Source organism: Ovis canadensis, chromosome 15 (assembly GCF_042477335.2).
Source record: "Ovis canadensis isolate MfBH-ARS-UI-01 breed Bighorn chromosome 15, ARS-UI_OviCan_v2, whole genome shotgun sequence".
In the NCBI taxonomy this organism is placed as follows: Eukaryota; Metazoa; Chordata; class Mammalia; order Artiodactyla; family Bovidae; genus Ovis; species Ovis canadensis.
Genome location: NC_091259.1, coordinates 56,866,638 through 56,888,667, shown reverse-complemented (window position 1 = coordinate 56,888,667; position 22,030 = coordinate 56,866,638). Strand labels below are relative to the sequence as shown.

General features: G+C 37.2%; 2 protein-coding genes across 2 annotated transcripts; both read left to right on the top strand.

Moving 5' to 3' along the window:
• Positions 1-2,097: 2,097 nt before the first annotated feature.
• LOC138420163 (olfactory receptor 51G1-like) lies at positions 2,098-3,057 on the top strand. The gene has a single exon (XM_069553309.1). The coding sequence runs from the start codon at positions 2,098-2,100 to the stop codon at positions 3,055-3,057; it is 960 nt and encodes a 319-aa protein (XP_069409410.1).
• A 7,074-nt stretch (positions 3,058-10,131) lies between these two features.
• Positions 10,132-11,091, top strand: LOC138420738 (olfactory receptor 51G2-like). The gene has a single exon (XM_069554160.1). It carries the CDS (start codon positions 10,132-10,134, stop codon positions 11,089-11,091), a length of 960 nt encoding a protein of 319 aa, XP_069410261.1.
• The last annotated feature ends 10,939 nt before the right edge of the window (positions 11,092-22,030 follow it).

Here is a 22,030-nt window from a genome sequence, read left to right as displayed (position 1 = left end):
ATCTTCTGCTTCTGTTAGGTCCATACCATTTCTGTCCTTTATCGAGCCCATCTTTGCATGAAATGTTCCCTTGGTATCTCTAATTTTCTTGAAGAGATCTCTAGTCTTTCCCATTCTGTTCTTTTCCTTTATTTCTTTGCACTGATCGCTGAAGAAGGCTTTCTTATCTCTTCTTGCTATTCTTTGGAACTCTGCATTCAGATGCTTATATCTTTCCTTTTCTCCTTTGTTTTTAACCTCTCTTCTTTTCACAGCTATTTGTAAGGCCTCCCCAGACAGCCATTTTGCTTTTCTGCATTTCTTTTCCATGGGGATGGTCTTGATCCCTGTCTCCTGTACAATGTCATGAACCTCATTCCTGTGTCAATTAGGTAGGCACTTATTTACCCTTAGATGCTTGGGGACTTCTGGTTCACATTTAAATCAGTTTGAGGGCTGATTTATGTACCTCTCTAATTGATAACCTACTTGCTGCATATGCAGTGTTTGTTTGTGTTTTTTTTTTTGAAATATCAATTTTATATCCTGTATGACTTGACTAGTCTTGTGTGATTTTTTCCATTGGATAAAACAAACTTTATTCATTTATTGCCTAAGCTTTTTCTGACATTCATTCTAAAATGCCTCCACCAAGTGTCATTGTCAGAGTGAAATGAATGCTAAATGAATGCTTAACATAGAGAGGTCAGCGTCTGGGAAAATATTCTACCTTTACATCACAATCAAAAATAAAAGTAAAAGATACAACTGAAACTAACCTATGAAAATAATAGTAGAAAATGGAGGAGACTATATTATATACTTAGGGGCGGAAAGGACATTCTATGAATCATTCAAAATCCAGAATCAGCAGCCTAAAAGATTGACAGATAACAGTATAATAATCACAAATCATTTTAAGGATTCAGTTCAGTTCAGTTTAGTCGCTCAGGCATGTCTGACTCTTTGCGATCCCATGAATTGCAGCACGCCAGGCCTCCCGGTCCATCACCAACTCCCGGAGTTTACTCAAACTCACGTCCATCGAGTCTGTGATGCCATCCAGCCGTCTCATCCTCTGTCGTTCCCATCTCCTCCTGCTTCCAATCCCTCCCAGCATCAGGGTCTTTTCCAATGAGTCAACACTTAGCATGATGTGGCAAAAGTACTGGAGTTTCAGCTTTAGCATCATTCTTTCCAGGACTGATCTCATTTAGAATGGACTGGTTGGATCTCCTTGCAGTCCAAGAGACTCTCAAGAGTCTTCTCCAACACCACAGTTCAAAAGCATCAATTCTTTGGTGCTCAGCTTTCTTTACAGTCCAACCCTCACATCCATAGATGACCACTGGAAATACCATAGCCTTGACTAGACGGACCTTTGTTGACATAGTAATGTCTCTGCTTTTGAATATGCTGTCTAGGTTGGTCATAACTTTCCTTTCAAGGAGTAAGCATCTTTTAATTTCATGGCTGCAATCACCATCTGCAGTGATTTTGGAGCCCCCCAAAATAAAGTCTGACACTGTTTCCACTGTTTCCCCATCTATTTCCCATGAAGTGATGGGACTGGATGCCATGATCTTCGTTTTCTGAATGTTGAGCTTTAAGCCAACTTTTTCACTCTCCTCTTTCACTTTCACCAAGAGGCTTTTTAGTTCCTCTTCACTTTTTGGCATAAGGGTGGTGTCATCTGCATATCTGAGGTGATTGATATTTCTCCCGGCAATCTTGATTCCAGCTTGTGCTTCTTCCAGCCCAGCGTTTCTCATGATGTACTCTGTATATAAGTTTAATAAGCAGGGTGACAATATACAGCCCTGATGTACTCCTTTTCCTATTTGAAACCAGTCTATTGTTTCATGTCCCGTTCTAACTGTTGCTTCCTGACCTGCATATAGGTTTCTCAGGAGGCAGGTCAGGTGGATTAAACAGTAATATATTAACATGATTCAAAGTAATTTCTAAATCTGTATGAATAATGCCCCTACAAAGCAAGCATTAAGAAAAAACCTAATATAAAAACATGACCTGCTGTCTTCTCAATGTTGTATGTTTTTCTTCCTTTTAGGAGTTCACACTCTAATGGTAGAAAAAATGGCTTCTTGGAACCATGTCATGACAGGCACTAATTCCAGTATTGGACAGATGCCTTCATTCTACCTTTCTGGGATTCCTGGCTACGAGGATGTTCAACACTTTATTTCCATCCCCTTTTGTGTGTTCTATCTGATTGGAATAGTGGGCAACTGTACAGTTCTTCACATCATCCACACTGACAAGAGTCTCCATGAGCCCATGTACTACTTCCTGGCCATGCTGTCCCTCACAGACATGGGCATGTCCATCTCCACCCTGCCCACAGTACTGAGAACCTTCTGGTTTGATGCTAAGGAGATTGAGATGAACACTTGTGTAGCCCAGATGTATTTCATTCATACTTTTTCTCTAATGGAATCAGCTGTGCTCCTAGCCATGGCTTTTGACCGCTATGTTGCCATCTGCGATCCTTTGAGGTATTCCAGCAAACTTACCCCACAACGCATTGTCTATATAGGGGTCTTCATCATAATCAGATGCTCCACTGTCCTCCCTGTTGTTCTTGTTCGTATCCCCAGATTTTCTTTCTGTCACTCCCATGTTCTCTCCCACTCCTTCTGTTTACATCAAGATGTCATCCTATTGGCCTGTTCTGACATCTCATTCAATGTTTTGTATGGCTTGTTTGTTGTTGCATTTTATTGGGGTGTAGATTCTCTAGGAATCTTTTTATCTTATACTTTCATCCTCCACTCTGTGTTGCGCATTGCATCCCGGGGAGGGAAACTCAAAGCCCTCAGTACATGTGTCTCCCATATTTGTGCTGTGCTCATTCTATATGTGCCGATGATAGGGTTGTCCTTAGTGCATCGTTTTGCAAAACATTCTTCTCCCATTATTCATATTATCATGGCAGATATTTACCTGTTAGTTCCACCAGTTCTCAACCCAATTATTTATAGCATCAAGACAAAGCAGATTCGCCAAGGCTTCCTAGGGATATTATTATCCAAAAGGGTACAGCTTGCTCGCACTTAGATTCTCTGATATTTTAACTTTTGCATCCATTGCCTTCATCCTAAAGATTAACCTGTTAGAAATTCTTGGACACATTTGGTATATAATAATTCTATAATAGCTCACAAATTCCACATGTCCCTTCAAGAAAAACATTTCAGTTTCTATCATTATTTCCTAGCTTTAAAGCATCTAAAAACCCTTGTGTCAGGAGAATTAATAAGTGGGGTTAATTTTTTCAAATATTTTATGGAGCCATTTTCCATTGAAGGGAAGTCCAATTTTCTATGTTATAACTAAAATGGAGAAATTCACTGAATAACTCAATGGTAAAAGACATAATATACAGCAGAATTGATATTGATAACTCATTACATTTTCTTTCCATTATGTCAAAGTAGACTTCACACTCCATATTTTGAGTCAAATTGTAAGCAAGTGGATGTTTAAATTTAGAGATGAAATAAATGAAACTATTACATTTCTTTATTTCCTTTACTTCTATTGAAATGATTGTCAGAAAAAAATCTGGGCAATGAATAAAGTTAGTTTTCTTCAATGGAGAAAACTAGAAGAGAAATCCAAACTTCACAATAGAGGGAATCTATATTCATGAAATATAGTGAACACATCAAAATCCCTTGATCAATGTACACTCCTATTAGGTGTAATATCTTATGTACATAACTTTTAACAAAAATAGAGCAAGAGAGAACCCTTCCCCCCATCTCCGTAAACTATAGTCGTCCAAGGATCTTGCTGTCTTACACAATTCCCTAGGAAATAAGAGGAAACACATTTTCAACACCCAAGATTAAAGTACATATTCTGATGGGAGAATAGAAATGGATCTAAGATAGTTAGAAAGAGGGCTCAAAGAGAACACATTTGTTTTGTACAAATACTATTTTAAATCACCCTCAAAGATCCCTCCTTGGTTAAATAAAGGGAAGCTGAAAAACATAATAAACACATTTTTTTCAGGATTATTTCTAGATACTCTGAACAGAAAGAATACATAAGATAATTTTAAAAATTAAAACTATTAGGAATCATAGTTTTAAAAATTCATTTAGAAAGAAAACCAGCTCAGGGAACAGAATAAAAATAAAAATAGAGAACAAACTCTGCAGTTCCAAGTGAATTGAAAACAGAAAAAAAAAATCTGTGAAAATTATGTTAACAATTAAATCAGATATGAATGTAGATTTTATATCAAAGGGATCCACTGAACTGTGTTCAACTGTGTTGAAAAACTAAATATCCAAAGATTTACCTGACATTTTCCCTCTTACACTTGAACAACTGACATTTCTGAGGTGAATCCCCCATTCTGGGAGAAAAAAGACTTTTTCATTTGATTAACCAAAAAATGAACATCAGGCTTCCTGTAAAAAGTGGGAGAAAATTATACATATTAGAACTTCAACATATATTAAGTTGGCCAATAGTGATAGTGATGGTGATGAACATAAAGACAGAGATAGAAAGTAACAGAGGTTTATATATGTATATGAGACACCTCTCCTTTGTCTTAATTAAGGTTCTGTTGGGAAAAAATAAAATTGTTCTCAAACTGGATAATATAAAGACTTTGATACAGGCATCAGGGGTCATTGAAAATATGTGGACAAGATTTGGTAAAACCAAGAAGAAATATTTTTATACATATTTTATAAATATATCATTGATGTAGATAGTACTACAGAAGGGAATTTGATACCAACGTTAGTCCTGAAGTGGCAAGGGAACAAAATTTTTTACCAGAACATGGGAAGGACAGCATGTGGAGGACACCCAGCATGAGCTTTCCCTTTCTGTAGAAAGATGCAGCCACCATGAGGAAGCCACAGTGAAGGCTGTTGGGGAGTCAAGGGGGTAAACATTCCAACTGTATGTTCTGGATTCTTGCTTCCTGCATTTCCATTAGAGATCAAGTCAAACCAGAAGTCAGAGAGCAAAGGGACCTGTTGATTCACCTCACTGTGGTCAAGACAGAATAGAGCAGATCTGGAAAACAGCCTAAGGATGCTCTTCTGCAAGCAGTCTGCCTTTCATATTTGTATCTGCTCTCAGCTACACACGTCTAGTTCAGGCTTTGTGGTCTCGGTAGTACTCTATCTTGTAGCTGTAAATGTGAATATTTGTATATCATTTTCTTGCCATTAGAGTAAATCATTCAAAATTGAGCTTATGATCTTGGTTGTCAAAGAATTTATCAGTGAGAGATGAAATTGCTTTTTTTTTTTTTAAATTTGTTCCTATGATTTTTACATGAGGAATATACAGACCATACAGTAAAGGAGTATGGTTTCACTGACTAATAACAATCCTCTAAATCTGAGATCTTTGAACATATCCAACTTGGATGATGTCAAAGTAATTTAAATTGTGCTCAGTTATTCAGTTGTGTCCGACTGACTGTTTGCGACTCCATGAACTGTAGCCCACCCAGGCTCGTCTGTCCATGGGGTTTTCCAGACAATAATACTGCAGTGGGTTGCCATTTCCTTCTCCAATGATTTAAGTTAATATTACAAAAAGCTAAGTGTAAGGATATTTCTGAGGCATCCCATGCCAGTGAAGGAAGTAAGTTCTATTCATTTCTCTGGTAATTTCACAACAAGATATTGGAAGATAGAAGTGTGAAGGTTTTTCTAGTGGTGGGATAGAAATAGCCTCTTATTTTCATGAACTGTTATTGGATGGTGAATTTATTTTAATAACTGAGTAAATATTATTTATGAGAACTAGTACTTCTGTTGTAGTAATTACTTGTATTTTTCAACTCCTGAAAAAACTAATTGTCAATGAGTATCTTAAATATAACAGTGCAGGAAGATTAGCAAGCTATGACATGTGTAATCAACAAGATCTTATTTGAGTGAATTGATGATAGATTTGTTAACATTTAAATTAGTATTACAAGGTTCAAAATCAGAGTCAAAAAAGATTATCAGTAAAACACATTTTTAAAAGAAATTCCTGTACTAAACAGTTAGAAATCAATATTTTTAAGACAGTTTTATTCACCCTGAGAGGAGATTTCTTATCATTCAGTAGTCCACATGCCAACGCTGCTACATAGCTTAATCACCAGTAGACATTTAGAAGTCAGAATTGTTGACAGACATATGGCCCTTCATTCATTGAATGAAAGCATCTATACATAATCAAATCAAATTTATACAATCTCTTTCGTTAGTAAAAACTATGGCACAGAGAATCACATTTGGCATTATTGCTTATGATCTTTAAAATGGGTCTCTTTCTTCATTGTGCTTTTAAGGTTACAGCAAATTTGAGTGAAAGCTACAGAGATTTCCCATATACTCTTTATTACAACAGTTTTGAAGGAAGCAATTCACACAAGTAAGTTTCATTTTTATCTAGCATGTGGTAACAGTACCAACTTAGAGCCATTCCCACCTCTATGTCCTGAGTAAGTTCTTCTTATTGGCTACACCATAGCTAACAACCTTTTACTACTCTACCATATTCTGGATACAAGTTAGTATTTCACCTCATGTTGTACTACCTACTTTGTTCTGGACATTGAAGTGAGAAATACTTGAGACTCTCTGTAGCCTTCTTGCCTTTGAATTTCCAAACTGCAATATCTGGAATGATACAGAGAGGATTTGGGGAAGGGCTATAAACTAAAATAGTGACAGTGGCAGGGTTACAGGCACAGTCTTGCATTTCTCATGGAGACTCATATCTCTAAGGATTAGAGGAAGACTTATTAACTCATGCATCTTGCTTTGAGAATTAAAACAATCTCTCATGCAAAGAGGAACTATTATACCAAGTAGGTAAGGACTGGGAAAAGAGTGGGAAGTAATGGAAAAACACAAAGTGGGGCTTGAGAGACAAGAGAGAGAAGGGCAGACACCCAAAGTGTGAGAAGAGACACCAAGGGAATGGTTCAAGAAGGAAAAGATTCCTAGTTTATTAGAGGTTATCCTTTCTCCAAATATTTTTATTATTCATTCCCTGTGCAAAACATTCAAGCCAGACTCATAGTTTTCAGATAGGACTTGCCTAATATACCCTAGACTTGCATGACACGTGGCCTGCTTTCTGTTGGTGGACATGATTTCTTACACAGGGTGAAGGACTATTATCAGACATAAGAAGAGGAATTCCAGAATATGAGTGGGATTACACCAGATAATCTTTGAGGTCCCTTCTAATCCTAGTTACCAGTGATTTTTCATATGAAATTAATTATGGTCTAAATTCACATTAAGACCTTCAGATTTATGAGTTTATAAACTAACTCCGCAAACTCCATCTTCCTCCTCTGGAGATGTGGAAGATACCACAAGGCAATGTGAATGCATTTAAAATTGTAAGATCAGGAACACTAGGAATTGGATTATCAAAATGAACAGGTGCTACCTAAAGGGGGTTGTGAAATAACAGACCAGATTCTAGTGAATGTGGAATATAATGGATATTTATGTCGTGGTAATTTCAGAATGCTAATATGACTCCTCAAATTCCTAATTCACTGAAGTCCCAAAGATCTCATGCTTACTCTTGATGAGACTTCTCATTCTATCCTGGACTCAACTTTTTGTGTTGCTTTTTTCAAATCTGGCAGTGAATAAAATGAGAAGTGAATATGTGGTGTCATAATGATCAGAGGAGTTTCTGGGTAGAAAAAAAAATGATTAAGAGGCAATTCATATCTCTGGCTACACTGAAATTTACTTGATGAAAAGGAAATGAAACTGATGCAATTCACTTTCTACTTCTCAGGCCACCTAAGTCACTTGTGAGATGGTTTTGTTCGTGATACCTTCCCCTCAAGGAGGATAATTCATAGTCTCCCCATATATTCCTCCTCCCATTATACTTTAAAAAATTCTTGTTGGTGTTATTGTTGTCATCATCATTGTTGTCATTATCATCATCATCCAGAAGGCTCTTTGATAAGTATTTTACACACAATATATCCTTTACCTTAGCACATCCTTTCAAATTGTTACTTTCTTGAGCTCAGAGAGGAGGCAACTTTGGTACAGAGAGAAGGTGATTTGGTCAAATTTAAACTGAGCACAACACTGAAACCAGAATATAGCTTAGGTTAAAGTGATTGCAGAAGGAGAGAAACAGATTCTAAATAAGGAAGATGTTGAATAACTGTCTCCTTAAAATCTCAGTGAAGAGTCAGTAAGATGACCAAAGACATACTCTAGATCAGGTATCTTCCCAGGTTTCAGTGAAACTTCATATTTACTCCTTTTTGATGATTCAAAGAAACCTTATAAAATCAGAAAAAGTGTCTGAATCGAGTGGGCAGTGAAATGAAAACCAGATTTCTAAATTTGGATTATGGTGTAAAAATTGGAAAAGAATCATCAAAAGAAGGGATAATATTGGAAAATCTGGGCATTAAAGGTAATAATTAGTGCAAGTGTAGACAGGAAGATGAAGTAGGTAGGAATTTGGGGAGTTAAATTGCAGGGCTGTAAGAGGTTATCAGTTCATACTATGTGTGTGTGTAGAACTTAATTGTAATAAGAGTTTAAAAGCCTGAAATTGTTTCTGTAATATACCTATTTGGTGACTTGATTATGAATCTTTCATTTCCTAGAAAGTTATTAAACATCCAAGGCAAGAATCTTTTGCAGTCAGGGTTTATTTACATGTAACTAGAGGGGAGTTCAGTCTTTTCAGGTGACTCAGTGGTAGAGCATCCTCCTACCAATGCAGGAGACACAGATTCGATCCCTAGGTCAGGAAATTCCCTGAAGGGGAACATGGCAACCCACTCCAGTATTCTTACCTGGAAAATCCCATGGACAGAGCCTGGTATACTACAGTCCATGAGGTCACAAAAGAGTCGGACATGATTTAGCAACTAAAATAACAGCAAGAGGAGACTGAAAGGATTTGATCTCCCAGAAACCAAAGTAGACTTTTCAAGATACCATGATGACAGTTTACTAATTTACAATTAGAGGCAATCTGTCCCATGGATTAGAATTTTGGTAAGCATGGATGGTTGTCAAAAGGGCAAGTGGTGGCTCATCTTCAGAGGCATTGTTGTTGACTACAGAAGAAGTATTTGAATCTAATAGATGAAAATATATTAACTCATTCATCCAAGTAGAAAATATTTAGTGTCAAGTTTAGACACAGTAGGCTTTTTTTTTTTTTGGTCATTCAATCTTTTTGTTATTTTGTTTTCTCTTGATTTTTCTTTGAATCATGAGTTTCTACTCAATCTTTCCCCAATCCCTATATACCAATTATTTTGGTTTTTTTACAAATAGAGCTTGTCTCTAAATAATAAATCAATCCCTAAACATGGTAGGAAGAAGGTTTGGAATCTTTAAATGCAGTCAGTCAATTGTACTTTGCTTATATTACATAGAAAAATTATATATTTATAATTTTTAAAAATCATACATTCTTCTGTCTATCCTAACTTATGTTTAGCTCTTGGGATACTAGCCTGAGGCTAAATTGATACTAGAGTTGATTTTCACTGGGTACCAACCCAGTGGCATCACTTATATATCCAGAGATAGGTTAGTAAGAGCAAAAACTATGCTGATCAATACTTACCTGAATTCTGTAATATGCCTTGCATGGTGTTCTAGTATTACTGAAAAATCTTTCAAGCTAAGACAGGAAAGCCATTTCATGTAAGTCACTGCCAAAGTCATTTTTTTTTTTTTAAGAAAAAGTTATAATGTATGACTAGTGACTCTGGTTAAGGATCTTCCTGAAGAAGAGTATGAAATTAAAGATGTAGTCTAGAATGGGTTTTGTGTGTACTGTTCCGGGTGGTGTCTTTAGAAGGAGATTATCCATAATCATAGAACATTATAATACATTTGCATTTGAGAAGAAGAAGGGAAGATCCTCCTGGTTATAAAAGTGGATGTTTTCCTAAACGGACAACACTCAGCAAAGAAATTAAAAAAGACAAAGCAAAACTGTGAAGGTTAATTTAGGATATATTACAGGACACTCTGAAGTTTTGTTTTGTTTTTGTGACACAGGTGCTGATCTTCTCATTTGTTCCCCTTCTGGAGTGTGATTGTAAATCCAGATTGTGGTTTAACAGTAAGCCCTATGGCAACTGCAAACTCCAGCAATATCCTGTCCTCCACCTTCTATCTCACAGGTATCCCTGGATATGAGGAATTTCACCACTGGATTTCCATTCCATTCTGTCTCCTCTACCTTGTTGGAATTATGGGTAACTGTACTATCCTACATATTGTCCAGACAGACCCCAGGCTCCATGAGCCCATGTACTACTTCTTGGCCATGTTTTCTCTCACTGACATGGGCATGTCCTTGCCCACAATGATATCACTCTTCAGGGTGCTGTGGTCCATATCCAGGGAGATCCAGTTCAACACTTGTGTAGTCCAAATGTTTTTCATTCACACTTTCTCCTTCACTGAGTCATCTGTGCTCTTGGCTATGGCCCTTGACCGATATGTGGCCATCTGCCACCCCCTAAGATACGCTACCATTCTCACTCCAACGCTCATCACGAAAATTGGCATTGCAGCCCTGCTTAGAAGTGCCTTTGCCATGATTCCACTTCTAGCCCAGCTGGCCTTCTTTCCCTTCTGCTACTCTCACATCCTTTCTCATTCTTACTGTCTGCACCAGGGCGTGATCCGCCTTGCTTGTGCTGACACCAAGTTTAACGTTATATATGGAATGGTTATGATCACTTTGCTGTGGGGAATGGACTCTTTGGGTATTTTTATGTCTTATGTTTTCATCCTTCACTCAGTATTAAAAATTTCATCTCAGGAGGGGAGATTTAAGGCCCTCAACACATGTGCATCTCACATCTGTGCTGTACTTATTCTTTATGTGCCTATGATTGGGCTCTCTGTTGTCCATCGTTTTGCCAAACACTCATCCCCCCTCATCCACATCTTCATGGCTCATATCTACCTGCTAGTTCCACCTGTGCTCAACCCAATCATCTATAGTGTGAAGACCAAGCAGATCCACCAAGGATTTCTCCACCTGGTTTTTCCCCTAAGAATCAGTTCTTCTGTGATGTAGACATGTCCTCAACCCAGTGATGACATGAATATTAAGTTTGTAAATATATAGTGATTTGTCTGCTGTCTATATTGGCACCAGTGCTACTGATAAAAGATTACTTTTAAAAAAAAGCAGAAATAGCTCTGACAGTACATTGTGAAAAATCCTAAAGGAGAGAGTTGATGTCTATTTGATTTATAATAGACTGACTTAATACAAACTTCTAAATTCCCTCTAAGTATAAAATGTGTTAGAGTGGAGTGTGTTGGAAATCACTTCCATCTGTGGTTTCTCATTTGTAATCCTAACCTGATTCAATGCTGATTGTCATGAAGTTTTCCTTGATTATTCTAAACCCATATTTCTTTGCTTCTTGATACACTATATTTGTCAGAGAATCATATTACATTTCTCATTATGTGAGTGTGTTTGTAAATCTACTTATGCTAACTTTCTTAAAGTGGGAAAAAACCTTACCTTGATGTAAGAGCATATTAGGTTTCAAAAAGGAAATTTTCGAACTTTATGGTCCATCAGCATCATCTTTTAAAATTTTACTCACATGTTCTGTTCTTTCTGAGAACATTTAGTTTCATTGGGAATAGAAAGGGGCAACTTTCATATTTTTATTTAATTTTTAGAAATAATCTTACTCTTTCAGAAAGCCAAACTCAGTGATTTTTTTATGTCCCTGAGATAATGTCATATGAAGCCAGTGATTATATAATCTACTGGATTAGATGTATCTAATAAAAATCTAACTCACTGAGGTATAGATACTTATAAGTTTATAGTAGTAGCAAACAGGTAATACAGATCTCAATTTTTATCTAGAACTCTTTTCAATATATAAACTGTCTTCACATTTCTCTGAAATTATTGAATGCATAGCTGTGCATAGAGTTGTATTAACAAACTTGCAAGTTTAATTGAAATGTCTTAGCTGAAATGTCTGTATTTACTGAAAGAGAAGAAATATATGAAGCAGAAAATAAAACTTTAAGAATGCTTTGTAACTCCCAGTTTTTATATTGGTCTTAATGATAAGTAGTATATTTTCACAAATCTTACTCTGTTACTGTAGGAACTGTGTCTCAAGGATTTTGCTACCTATGAAAATCAACATTATGTCTAGTGTAAAAGAGTCACTTAATAATTATTTAATGCATAAGTGATATAGAAGTGAATCAATCATTGTATAAAGACTGACTCATTTGGATTGGATTTTTAAAAAATACTTGGAGTGAAAAATTTGACCTCTCATGAACACATATTTCCTATAATAAAACAGATCTTACTAACTTTAAATTATGATTTCAGATGTCAGGCATATGGAATACACTTAGAATTTCCATTAGCTTATGTCTTTTCCTTGGTTTTAATTCAGTTATGTCTGTTCCTATTCCTCTTTACCCTATTTCTTAATTCTACTTCTAATTACCCCTCTCCTTCAGCACATTCACCTTGTCTGAAATATCAACAAATAAAAATAAAGACATGTGAACATCAAACTTAGATAATATTCCCTATAGTAAATAAGTAAAATAAAATTAATGTGAAAAATAAAAAATGAGAAATGTGAACATTAATTTCAGATGTACAAGTGTCATTTAAATATTTGAAATCATCCTTCATGTGATACCTTCAAATATAAAATGTATTCTTAATATTTTATTTTTTTTAATTTTACACTTTTTAAAGGATATGCTGATCATATCTTTCTTAATGATTTTGCTCCAAAAAATGAAACATTTTAAATTTTTTGTTTAACATATATTCAAGCCATTGCATCTTAAGTTTTGCATTTCACATGCCAGTAAAATTATTTTAAATGAACATCTACATAGATAATCTAAGTTTTGAGTTTATAAAATATGATCTTCTATACTAACTCTTGGAGAAGGAAATGGCAACCCACTCCAATATTCCTGCCTGGAAAACCCCATGGACAGAGGAGCATGGCAGGCTACAGTTCATGGGGTCACAAAGAGTCAGATATGACTGAGCGACTGAGCACATTTTAACTCTTACAGTGTATCATTAGTTACATGATTTTCATAAAATATATTTTACAAAAAACATTTAGAAGTACCTATTCTCAAAATTAAGATAATTCTTCCTATAACAATTTAGTTGGTGTAGAGGTGTTATTTTATTTATTTTTATTTTTAAATTAATTAATTTATTTTAACTGGAGGACAATTACTTTACAATATTGTAGTGGTTTTTGCCATACATTGACATGAATCAGCCATGGGTTTACATGTGTCCCCCCATCCTGAATCCCCCTCCCACTCCCTTCCCACCCTATCCCTCTGGGTTGTCCCAGAGCACCAGCTTTGAGTGCCCTGCTTCAAGCATTGAACTTACACTGGTCATTTATTTTACTTATGGTTAATATAAGTGTTTCAGTGCTATTCTCTCATGTCGTCTCACCCTTACCTTCTCCCACACAGTCCAAAAGCCTGTCTTTACATCTGCGTCTCTTTTGCTGTCTTGCATATAGGGTCACAATTACTGTCTTTCAAAATTCCATATATATGTGTTAATATACTGTTTGGTGTTTCTCTTTCTGGCTTACTTCACTCTGTATGGGCTTCCCTTATGGTTTAGCTGGTAAAGAATCCGCCTGCAATGCAAGAGATGTGGATTCGATCCCTGGGTTGGGGAGATCTCCTGGAGAAGGGAAGGGTTACCCACTCCAGTGTTCTGGTCTGGAGAATTCCATGGACTATACAATCCATGGAGTCACAAATAGTCAGACATAACACTCTGTATAATAGACTCCAGTTTCATCCACCTCATTAGAACTGACTTAAATTTGTTCATTTTTATAGCTGAGTAATATTCCATTGTGTATATGTACCGCAGCTTCCTTATCCGTTCATCTGTGGATGGGCATCTAGGTTGTTTCCATGTCCTAGCTATTGTAAACAGTGCTGTATTGAACATTGGGGTACATGTGTCTCTTTCAATTCCGGTTTCATTGGTGTCTATGCCCAGCAGTAGGATTGCTGGGTCATATGGCAGTTCTATTTCCAGTTCTTTAAGGAATCTCCACACTGTTCTTCATAGTGGCTGCGTTAGTTTGCATTCCCACCAACAATGTAAGAGGGTTCCCTTTTCTCCACACACTCTTCAGCATGCATTGCTTGTAGACATTTTGATGGCAGTCATTCTGACCAGGGTGAGATGGTCCCTCATTGTGGTTTTGATTTGCATTTCTCTGATAATGAGTGATGTTGAGCATCTTTTCATGTGTTTCTTAGCCATCTGTATGTCTCCTTTGGAGAAAAATCTGTTTAGTTCTTTGGCCCATTTTTTGATTGGGTCATTTATTTTTCTTGTTTTGAGCTGCATGAGTTGCTTATATGTTTTGGAAATTAATTCTTTGTCAGTTGCTTCATTTGCTATTATTTTCTCCCATTCTGAAGGCTGCCTTTTCACCTTGCTTATGTTTCCCTTTGTTGTGCAGAAGCTTTAAATTTTAATTAGGTCCCATTTGTTTATTTTTGCTTTTATTTCCAATATTCTGGGAGACGGATCATAAAGGATCTTTCTGTGAGTTATTTCAGAGAGTGTTCTGCCTATGTTTTCTTCTGGGAGTTTTATAGTTTCTGGTCTTACATTTAGATCTTTAATCCATTTTGAGTTTATTTTTGTGTATGGTTCTTTTACAGATGGTTGACTAGTTTTCCCAGAACCACTTGTTAAAGAGATTATTATTTCTCTATTGTGTATTTTTGCCTTCTTTGTCAAAGATAAGGTATCCATAGCTGTGTGGATGTATCTCTGGGTTTTCTATTTTGTTCCACTGATCTATATTTCTCTCTTTGTGTCAGTACCATACCATCTTGTTGACTATAGCTTTTTAGTATAGTCTGAAGTCAGGAAGGTTTCCTCAAGTTCCATTCTTCTTTCTCAAAATTGCTTTGGCTATTTGAGGTATTTTATGTTTCCATACAAATTGTGAAATTATTTATTCTAGTTCTGTGAAAAATCCCATTGGTAGCTTGATAAGGATTGCATTGAATCTATAGATTACTTTGGGTAGTATACTCATTTTCACTATATTGATTCTTCCAATCCATAAACATGATATATTTCTTCATCTATTTGTGTCATCTTTGATTTTTTTCATCAGTGTTTTATAGTTTTTCCTATATGTATATATTTTTTTGTTTCTTTAAGTAAATTTATTCCTAAGTATTTTATTCTTTTCATTTTTTAATTTGTATTTTTATTGGAGTATATTTAATTAATAATGTTGTGACAGTTTCAGATGTACAGCAAAGTAATTCAGTTATACAGACACATTTATCTATTCTTTTTAAATTATTTTTCTATAGAATATGGACCAGCGGTCCCTGTGTTATACTGGGTTATCTATTTAAAAAATAGCAGTGTGTACATGTCAATCCCAAACTCCCACTCTCTCCCAACTTGTAACAATGAGTTTGTTCTCTAAGTCTGTGTGTCTGTTTCTGTTTTGTAAATAAGTTCATTTGTATTTTTTTATTCTGCAGGTAAGCAATATCATATGTTTGCCTTTGTCTGATTTACCTCATTTAGTACGATAATCTCCAGGTCCATCTAAGTTGCTGCAAATGGCATTATTTTGTTATTTTAATGGCTGAATAATATTCCATTTTATGTATGTACAACATCTTCTTTATCCATTCATCTGCCTATGGACATAATTGTTAATAGTGCTGCAGTGAACACTGGGGTTCATGTATCCTTTCAAACCATGTTTTTCTCCAGGTGTTTGCCCAGGAGTAGAATTGTTGAATCAGAGATGAGTTTTGACTATACAAATGAATGAATGAATGAATGAATGAATGAATAGATGCCACAGTTATATTATGAACTGAGAAGGGAAGCATTATTTTGTCCAGTCCAGCCTTCCAGCAAGTAGATAGCTCTCTTAAAGTGAAAGCCCTCCTACTCTTGCCTAGAATTATGATAATATGATATAAACATCTATCCCAATTTTATATAGACTTATAAGTTGAGACACTGTTACACATATTGTTTTGCTTCATTAAGCCATGAGTATTTGCTTGTCCTCTAAAAGTATTGTCTGCCTATCTGAAAAATCTGTAAGATATCCAGAATACCAAATAATAATTCATTTTTCCAGTGTCCTATCACTAGGAAAAATGCAATACAATTATTTTCATGATGTCAAATTTTATTCTTTGGATTATGCATTCTTTGGATTATGTATTTCATCTTTATTTGCAGAAAGCCCTTTGTGGCAAAACACAAAAAATTAAAAAAGCACAAAATCAGAATAGAGAATAGCACCCTTCACCATTTAAGTGTTTAGTGTCTTCTTTTATACATGCATTGTTCCAAAATATGTCATTAGCACATTTAGTCATTCAGTCATTTGACTGAATAACTTAAACCATAAAAGCATTATCCTTTAAAAAAGTACAGTGTGGATAACCACCTCATTACCCAGAAAGTCTAGAAAAAGCCATGTGCATTTATAAAGAGAATAATAGTACAGATATTTTTAAGACACCCAATTCATTTAATTCAACCACTTGACCATATATAGGTTTCTATTATATTCATCATGCACTTTTTTACTGTCTAATGCTAGAGAAATATTTTAGCTCTTTTATAAATTAAGAGGTAAATGTTTTATAGTGGAGAAAAGAAATTACATTATAGGAATTATGACAAATAAGTTTATAAATGATAAATCCTGTCCCATGAACCATAGAATGCAATTTGCAAGAATGTTTGGCATGAGAAAAGTTAAGTTAGGAAAATGCAAGTGCTTACATAAAAGTACCAGGTGAACCCAGTGAACATAATCCTGATCATTACCACAAATTTCCTTTTCTTTGGAATTTGTCCTGAAATAATTTCACCCCCATTAAATCAGAAGGAGGAATAAAATATATTGATTCAAATTAGCAATCTGACCCAATATATAGCAGTTAAACTCCTTGTCCAACAATCACTGTAGTTGAGACCAGATAGGGTCACCAAATCTAAAAAAGTTCATCCTTTCCTGCTGTTGAGGTCCTATGGCAGCCTGGCTCTTTTTCCTACCTAAGTTGTAGACATTCAGATTATATTTGGTTGTCATGACATTTGCAGAATATTTCAATGAAGTGTCCTGCTTTGCGGGGGTTGGATAGACTAGCCAGGTGGCATGCTTCCCTGGTGGCTCAGACAGTAAAGAATCGACCTGCAATGCAGGAGACCTGGATTCGATCCCTCGGTTAGGAAGATTCCCTGGAGGAGGGCATGACAACCCACTCCAGTATTCTTGCCTGGGGAATCCCCATGGGCAGAGGAGCCTGGTGGGCTACAGTTACAAAGAGTTGGACACAAGTGAGTAACTAAGCACAGTAACAGAACTGAGCTTGAGTCATTCCCAGCCCTTAGGTTATAGACTCTATGTTCCTCAACAGTCTAAGTCCTTAATAAATCCCTCTGATTGGCTACTCCATAGCTAACATTCTTTACTGAGTGCAAGCATGCCTGTCAGTCACTCAGGCTTATCTGACTCTGATAGCTCATGGTGAAGGATTCCTGATCTCCAAAGATTTAGCTTCAGGACCAGGGACCAGGTTTGATCATTCAAGAGTTTTTCTGTAGCAGAGTTTTATTAAACTATAAAAGGGGATAGAGAAAGCTTCTGACGAAAGGGGACATAGAGTGCCCCCCTTGATAGTCTTAGCAAGGGAGTTATATACTTTTTCAATTGGTTATTACAGTAAATCAAAAGAATGTCTCAAGGTTGTAAAGGTCTTACCAGACCCAATTCCACAATTTGCACTTTAATATAACAGAATTAGAACTAACAATAGAAAGATCTTACCAGACCCACCCCCACAATATACACTTTAAAATGACAGGCTTAGTAGAAGGGTCTCAAGAAGAAAAAACATGTCCTGGAGCAAGATACATTGTTATATTGACTAAAACAAAACAATGTAGGAAAAAATGTTCTTTTTCCCTCCTTGAGAACTCCAGACTCCTGTCTCCTCTTTGAAAGCCCCAGACCCCTCTCTCCTCCTCAGGGACCCTGGACTTCTTATCAACCTACCTAGAAATTTATTCTCTCAACTCTTTGTGACTGTATGCACTGTAGCCCACCAGTCTCCTCTGTCCATGGGATTTTCTAGGCAAGAATGAAGTGGGTTGCCATTTCCTAACTAGGGGATCTCCCTGACCCAGCAACAAACCTACGTTTCCTGTGCCTCCTGCATTAGCAGGCAGATTCCTTACGACTGAGCCACCTGGGAAGCCCAGCATCTTTATTACCTTGCCATATTCTGGATACAAGATAGTATTTCATTACATGTCACACTACCACATTTGTTCCAGACATTGAGGTGATAAATATTTGGAACTTTCTATAACCTCCTGCCTTTGCATTCCCAAACTGCACTATAGGAAATGGAAAACAGAATTTGGGGAAGGGCCCTAAAGTAAAACAGTGGTGCAGACAGGGTCACAGGCATGGTCCTGCATTTCTCATGGGGATTCACATCCCTAAGGACTGGAGGAACACTTATTAACTCATCCTTCTTTTCTTGAGAATTAGAGCAGTCACTCATGACAAGAACAACTATTCTATCATTAGGTGAGGATTGGGAGAAGTAAAACTGGGAGGTAATAGGAAAATACAGAGGGGGATTGAGAGATCAAAGAGAGCCGGGCAGATACCCAAAGTGTGAGAAGAAGGACCAGGGGAATGGTTTGAGATGGAAGAGGTTCTCAGGTTATTAGAGTGTATGCTGCTGCTGCTGCTAAAGTCGCTTCAGTTGTGTCTGACTCTGTGCGACCCCATAGACGGTAGCCCACCAGGCTCCCCCATCCCTGAGATTCTCCAGGCAAGAACACTGGAGTGGGTTGCCATTTCCTTCTCCAATGCATGAAAGTGAAAAGTGAAAGTGAAGTCGCTCAGTCATGTCCGACCCTCAGTGACCCCATGGACTGCTGCCTACCAGGCTCCTCCATCCATGGGATTTGCCAGGTGAGAGTACTGGAGTAGGGTGCCATTGCCTTCTCCAATTAGAGGGCATACTTTCTCCAAATCTTTATTGTCCCTACCCATAGTCAGAGGATTCAAGCCAGACATAGGTTTTTCAAATAGAACTTGCCTATGGTGACTGCAGCCATGAAATTAAAAGACACTTACTCCTTGGAAGTAAAGTTATGACCAACCTAGATAGCATATTCAAAAGCAGAGACATTACTTTGCTGACTAAGGTCTGTCTAGTCAAGGCTATGGTTTTTCCTGTGGTCATGTATGGATGTGAGAGTTGGACTGTGAAGAAGGCTGAGAACTGAAGAATTGATGCTTTTGAACTGTGGTGTTGGAGAAGACTCTTGAGAGTCCCTTGGATTGCAAGGAGATCTAACCAGTCCATTCTGAAGGAGATCAGCCCTGGAATTTCTTTGGAAGGAATGATGCTGAAGCTAAAACTCCAGTACTTTGGCCACCTGATGTGAAGAGTTGATTCATTGGAAAAGACTTTGATGCTGGGAGGGATTGGGGGCAGGAGGAGAAGGGGACGACAGAGGATGAGATGGCTGGATGGCATCACTGACTTGATGGACATGAATCTGAGTGAACTCTGGGAGTTGGTTATGGACAGGGAGGCCTGGCATGCTGTGATTCATGGGGTCTCAAAGAGTCGGACATGACTGAGCAACTGAACTGAACTGAACTGAACTGAATATACCCTAGACTTTCATGGCAAGTAATCCCCTGTCTGTCAGTGGACATGACTGTTTACACAGCATAAAGGAATATTACCAGACATAACAGAAGAGGAATCCAGAATAAGAGTGGGATTACAGCAGATAACATTTCAGGTCCCTTCTAATCCCATGTATCAGTGATTTTTAACATGATATTAATTATTAATTATGTTCTAAACCTTAAGGCCTTCCGATTGTTGAATTTATTAACTAATTCCAGACTCCACCCTCCTCTTCTGGGGATGTAAAAGATATCAAAAGGCAATGTGAATGAATTTGAAACTATAGCATCAGGACCAGTAGATTTGGATTGTCTAATCAAACAGGTGCTGCAACATGGGGGCTGTGAAAAAAATAGATGGACCATATGCTAGTGAATATGGAGAATAATGAATTAATATGTTACAGCAACATCAGAACGCTAATGTGATTGCTCAGATTCCTATTTCACTGAAGTCCCAAAGATCTCATTTTAACTGTTGGTGAGATTTCTCATTCTATTTTGGACTCTTTTATCCCCCAAAATCAGAGAAGGAGATGGCACCCCACTCCAGTACTCTTGCCTGGAAAATCCCATAGACAGAGGAGCCTGGTAGGCTGCGGTCCATGCGGTCGCGAATTGTCGGACACAACTGAGTGACTTCCCTTTCACTTTTCACTTTCCTGTATTGGAGAAGGAAATGGCAACCCACTCTAGTGTTCTTGCCTGGAGAATCTCAGGGACGGGGGAGCCTGGTGGGCTGCCGTCTATGGGGTCACACAGAGTCGGACACGACTGAAGTGACTTAGCAGTAGATCCCCCAAAATTGGTGCTGAATAAATGGAAAGTATATATGTGGTGTCATCATATTGATCAGAGGAATTTCTGCATAGAAAAATATTAAAGAGCAATTCATATCTCTGGCTATACTAAATATTTAGTTGATAAAAAGGAAATGAAACTGATACAGTTCACTTTCTACTTCTCAGACCATCTAGGTCACTTTTAACATAGCCATTCATGGTGTTTCCTCTAGAGGAGGATACTCCATAGTCTCCCCTTGTCTTCCTCCTCTCATTATACTTCAAACAGTAGTTGGTGTTTTTGTGATTGTTGTCATCATCATTGTTCTCGTTTTCATCATTATCATCATCATAGAAAAGGCTCTATGCCAACAATTTTACACACATTATCTCCTTCACCTTAGCACATCCCATCAAATTATTATTATCTTCAGTTTATAAAGGAGACAACTCCACTACAGAAGAGAGAGTGAAAAAGAAGTCATTTGGTCTAAATTAAAGTGAGTAAGCTTTGAAACCAGAATATAACTTAAGTTAAATTAAAAGACGCTTACTCCTTGGAAGTAAAGTTATGACCAACCTAGATAGTATATTCAAAAGCAGAGACATTACTTTGCCAACTAAGATCCGTCTAGTCAAGGCTATGGTTTTTCCTGTGGTCATGTATGGATGTGAGAGTTGGACTGTGAAGAAGGCTGAGCGCTGAAGAATTGATGCTTTTGAACTGTGGTGTTGGAGAAGACTCTTGAGAGTCCCTTGGACTGCAAGGAGATCCAACCAGTCCATTCTGAAGGAGATCAGCCCTGGGATTTCTTTGGAAGGAATGATGCTAAAGCTGAAGCTCCAGTACTTTGGCCACCTCATGTGAAGAGTTGACTCATTGGAAAAGACTTTGATGCTGGGAGGGATTGGGGGCAGGAGGAAAAGGGGGCGACAGAGGATGAGATGGCTGGATGGCATCACTGACTCGATGGACGTGTGTCTGAGTGAACTCTGGGAGTTGGTGATGGACAGGGAGGCCTGGCGTGCTGTGATTCATGGGGTTGCAAAGAGTCGGACACGGCTGAGCGACTGAACTGAACTGAACTGAATGTGATTGCAGAGCCAGAAAAATAGATTCTACATAAGAGAGATGTTAGATATCAGTCTCCTTTCAACTTCAGAAGAAGGTCAGTGATATGATGAAAAATGACCTCTAGTTTAGGTAGCTTCCAGTTTTCAATGAAACTTCATGTTTATTTTTTGGCAATGGGAGAGAACATTTATAAAATTGGAAAAATGGTTTGAATTGACTAAGCAGTAAGATAAAAAGAACCAGATTTTAAAATTTTGATTATAGGATAGAAATTAGAAAAGAATCATCAAAAAGAAAGGATAATATTGGGCACTCTGAGCATTGAAAATAATAATCAGTGAAATTTTGGACAGGAAGGTG

Bases quoted from the DNA above. Each gene is read 5' to 3' on its own strand.
- LOC138420163 (XM_069553309.1), top strand. From the start codon at position 2,098: ATGACAGGCACTAATTCCAGTATTGGACAGATGCCTTCATTCTACCTT.
- LOC138420738 (XM_069554160.1), top strand. From the start codon at position 10,132: ATGGCAACTGCAAACTCCAGCAATATCCTGTCCTCCACCTTCTATCTC.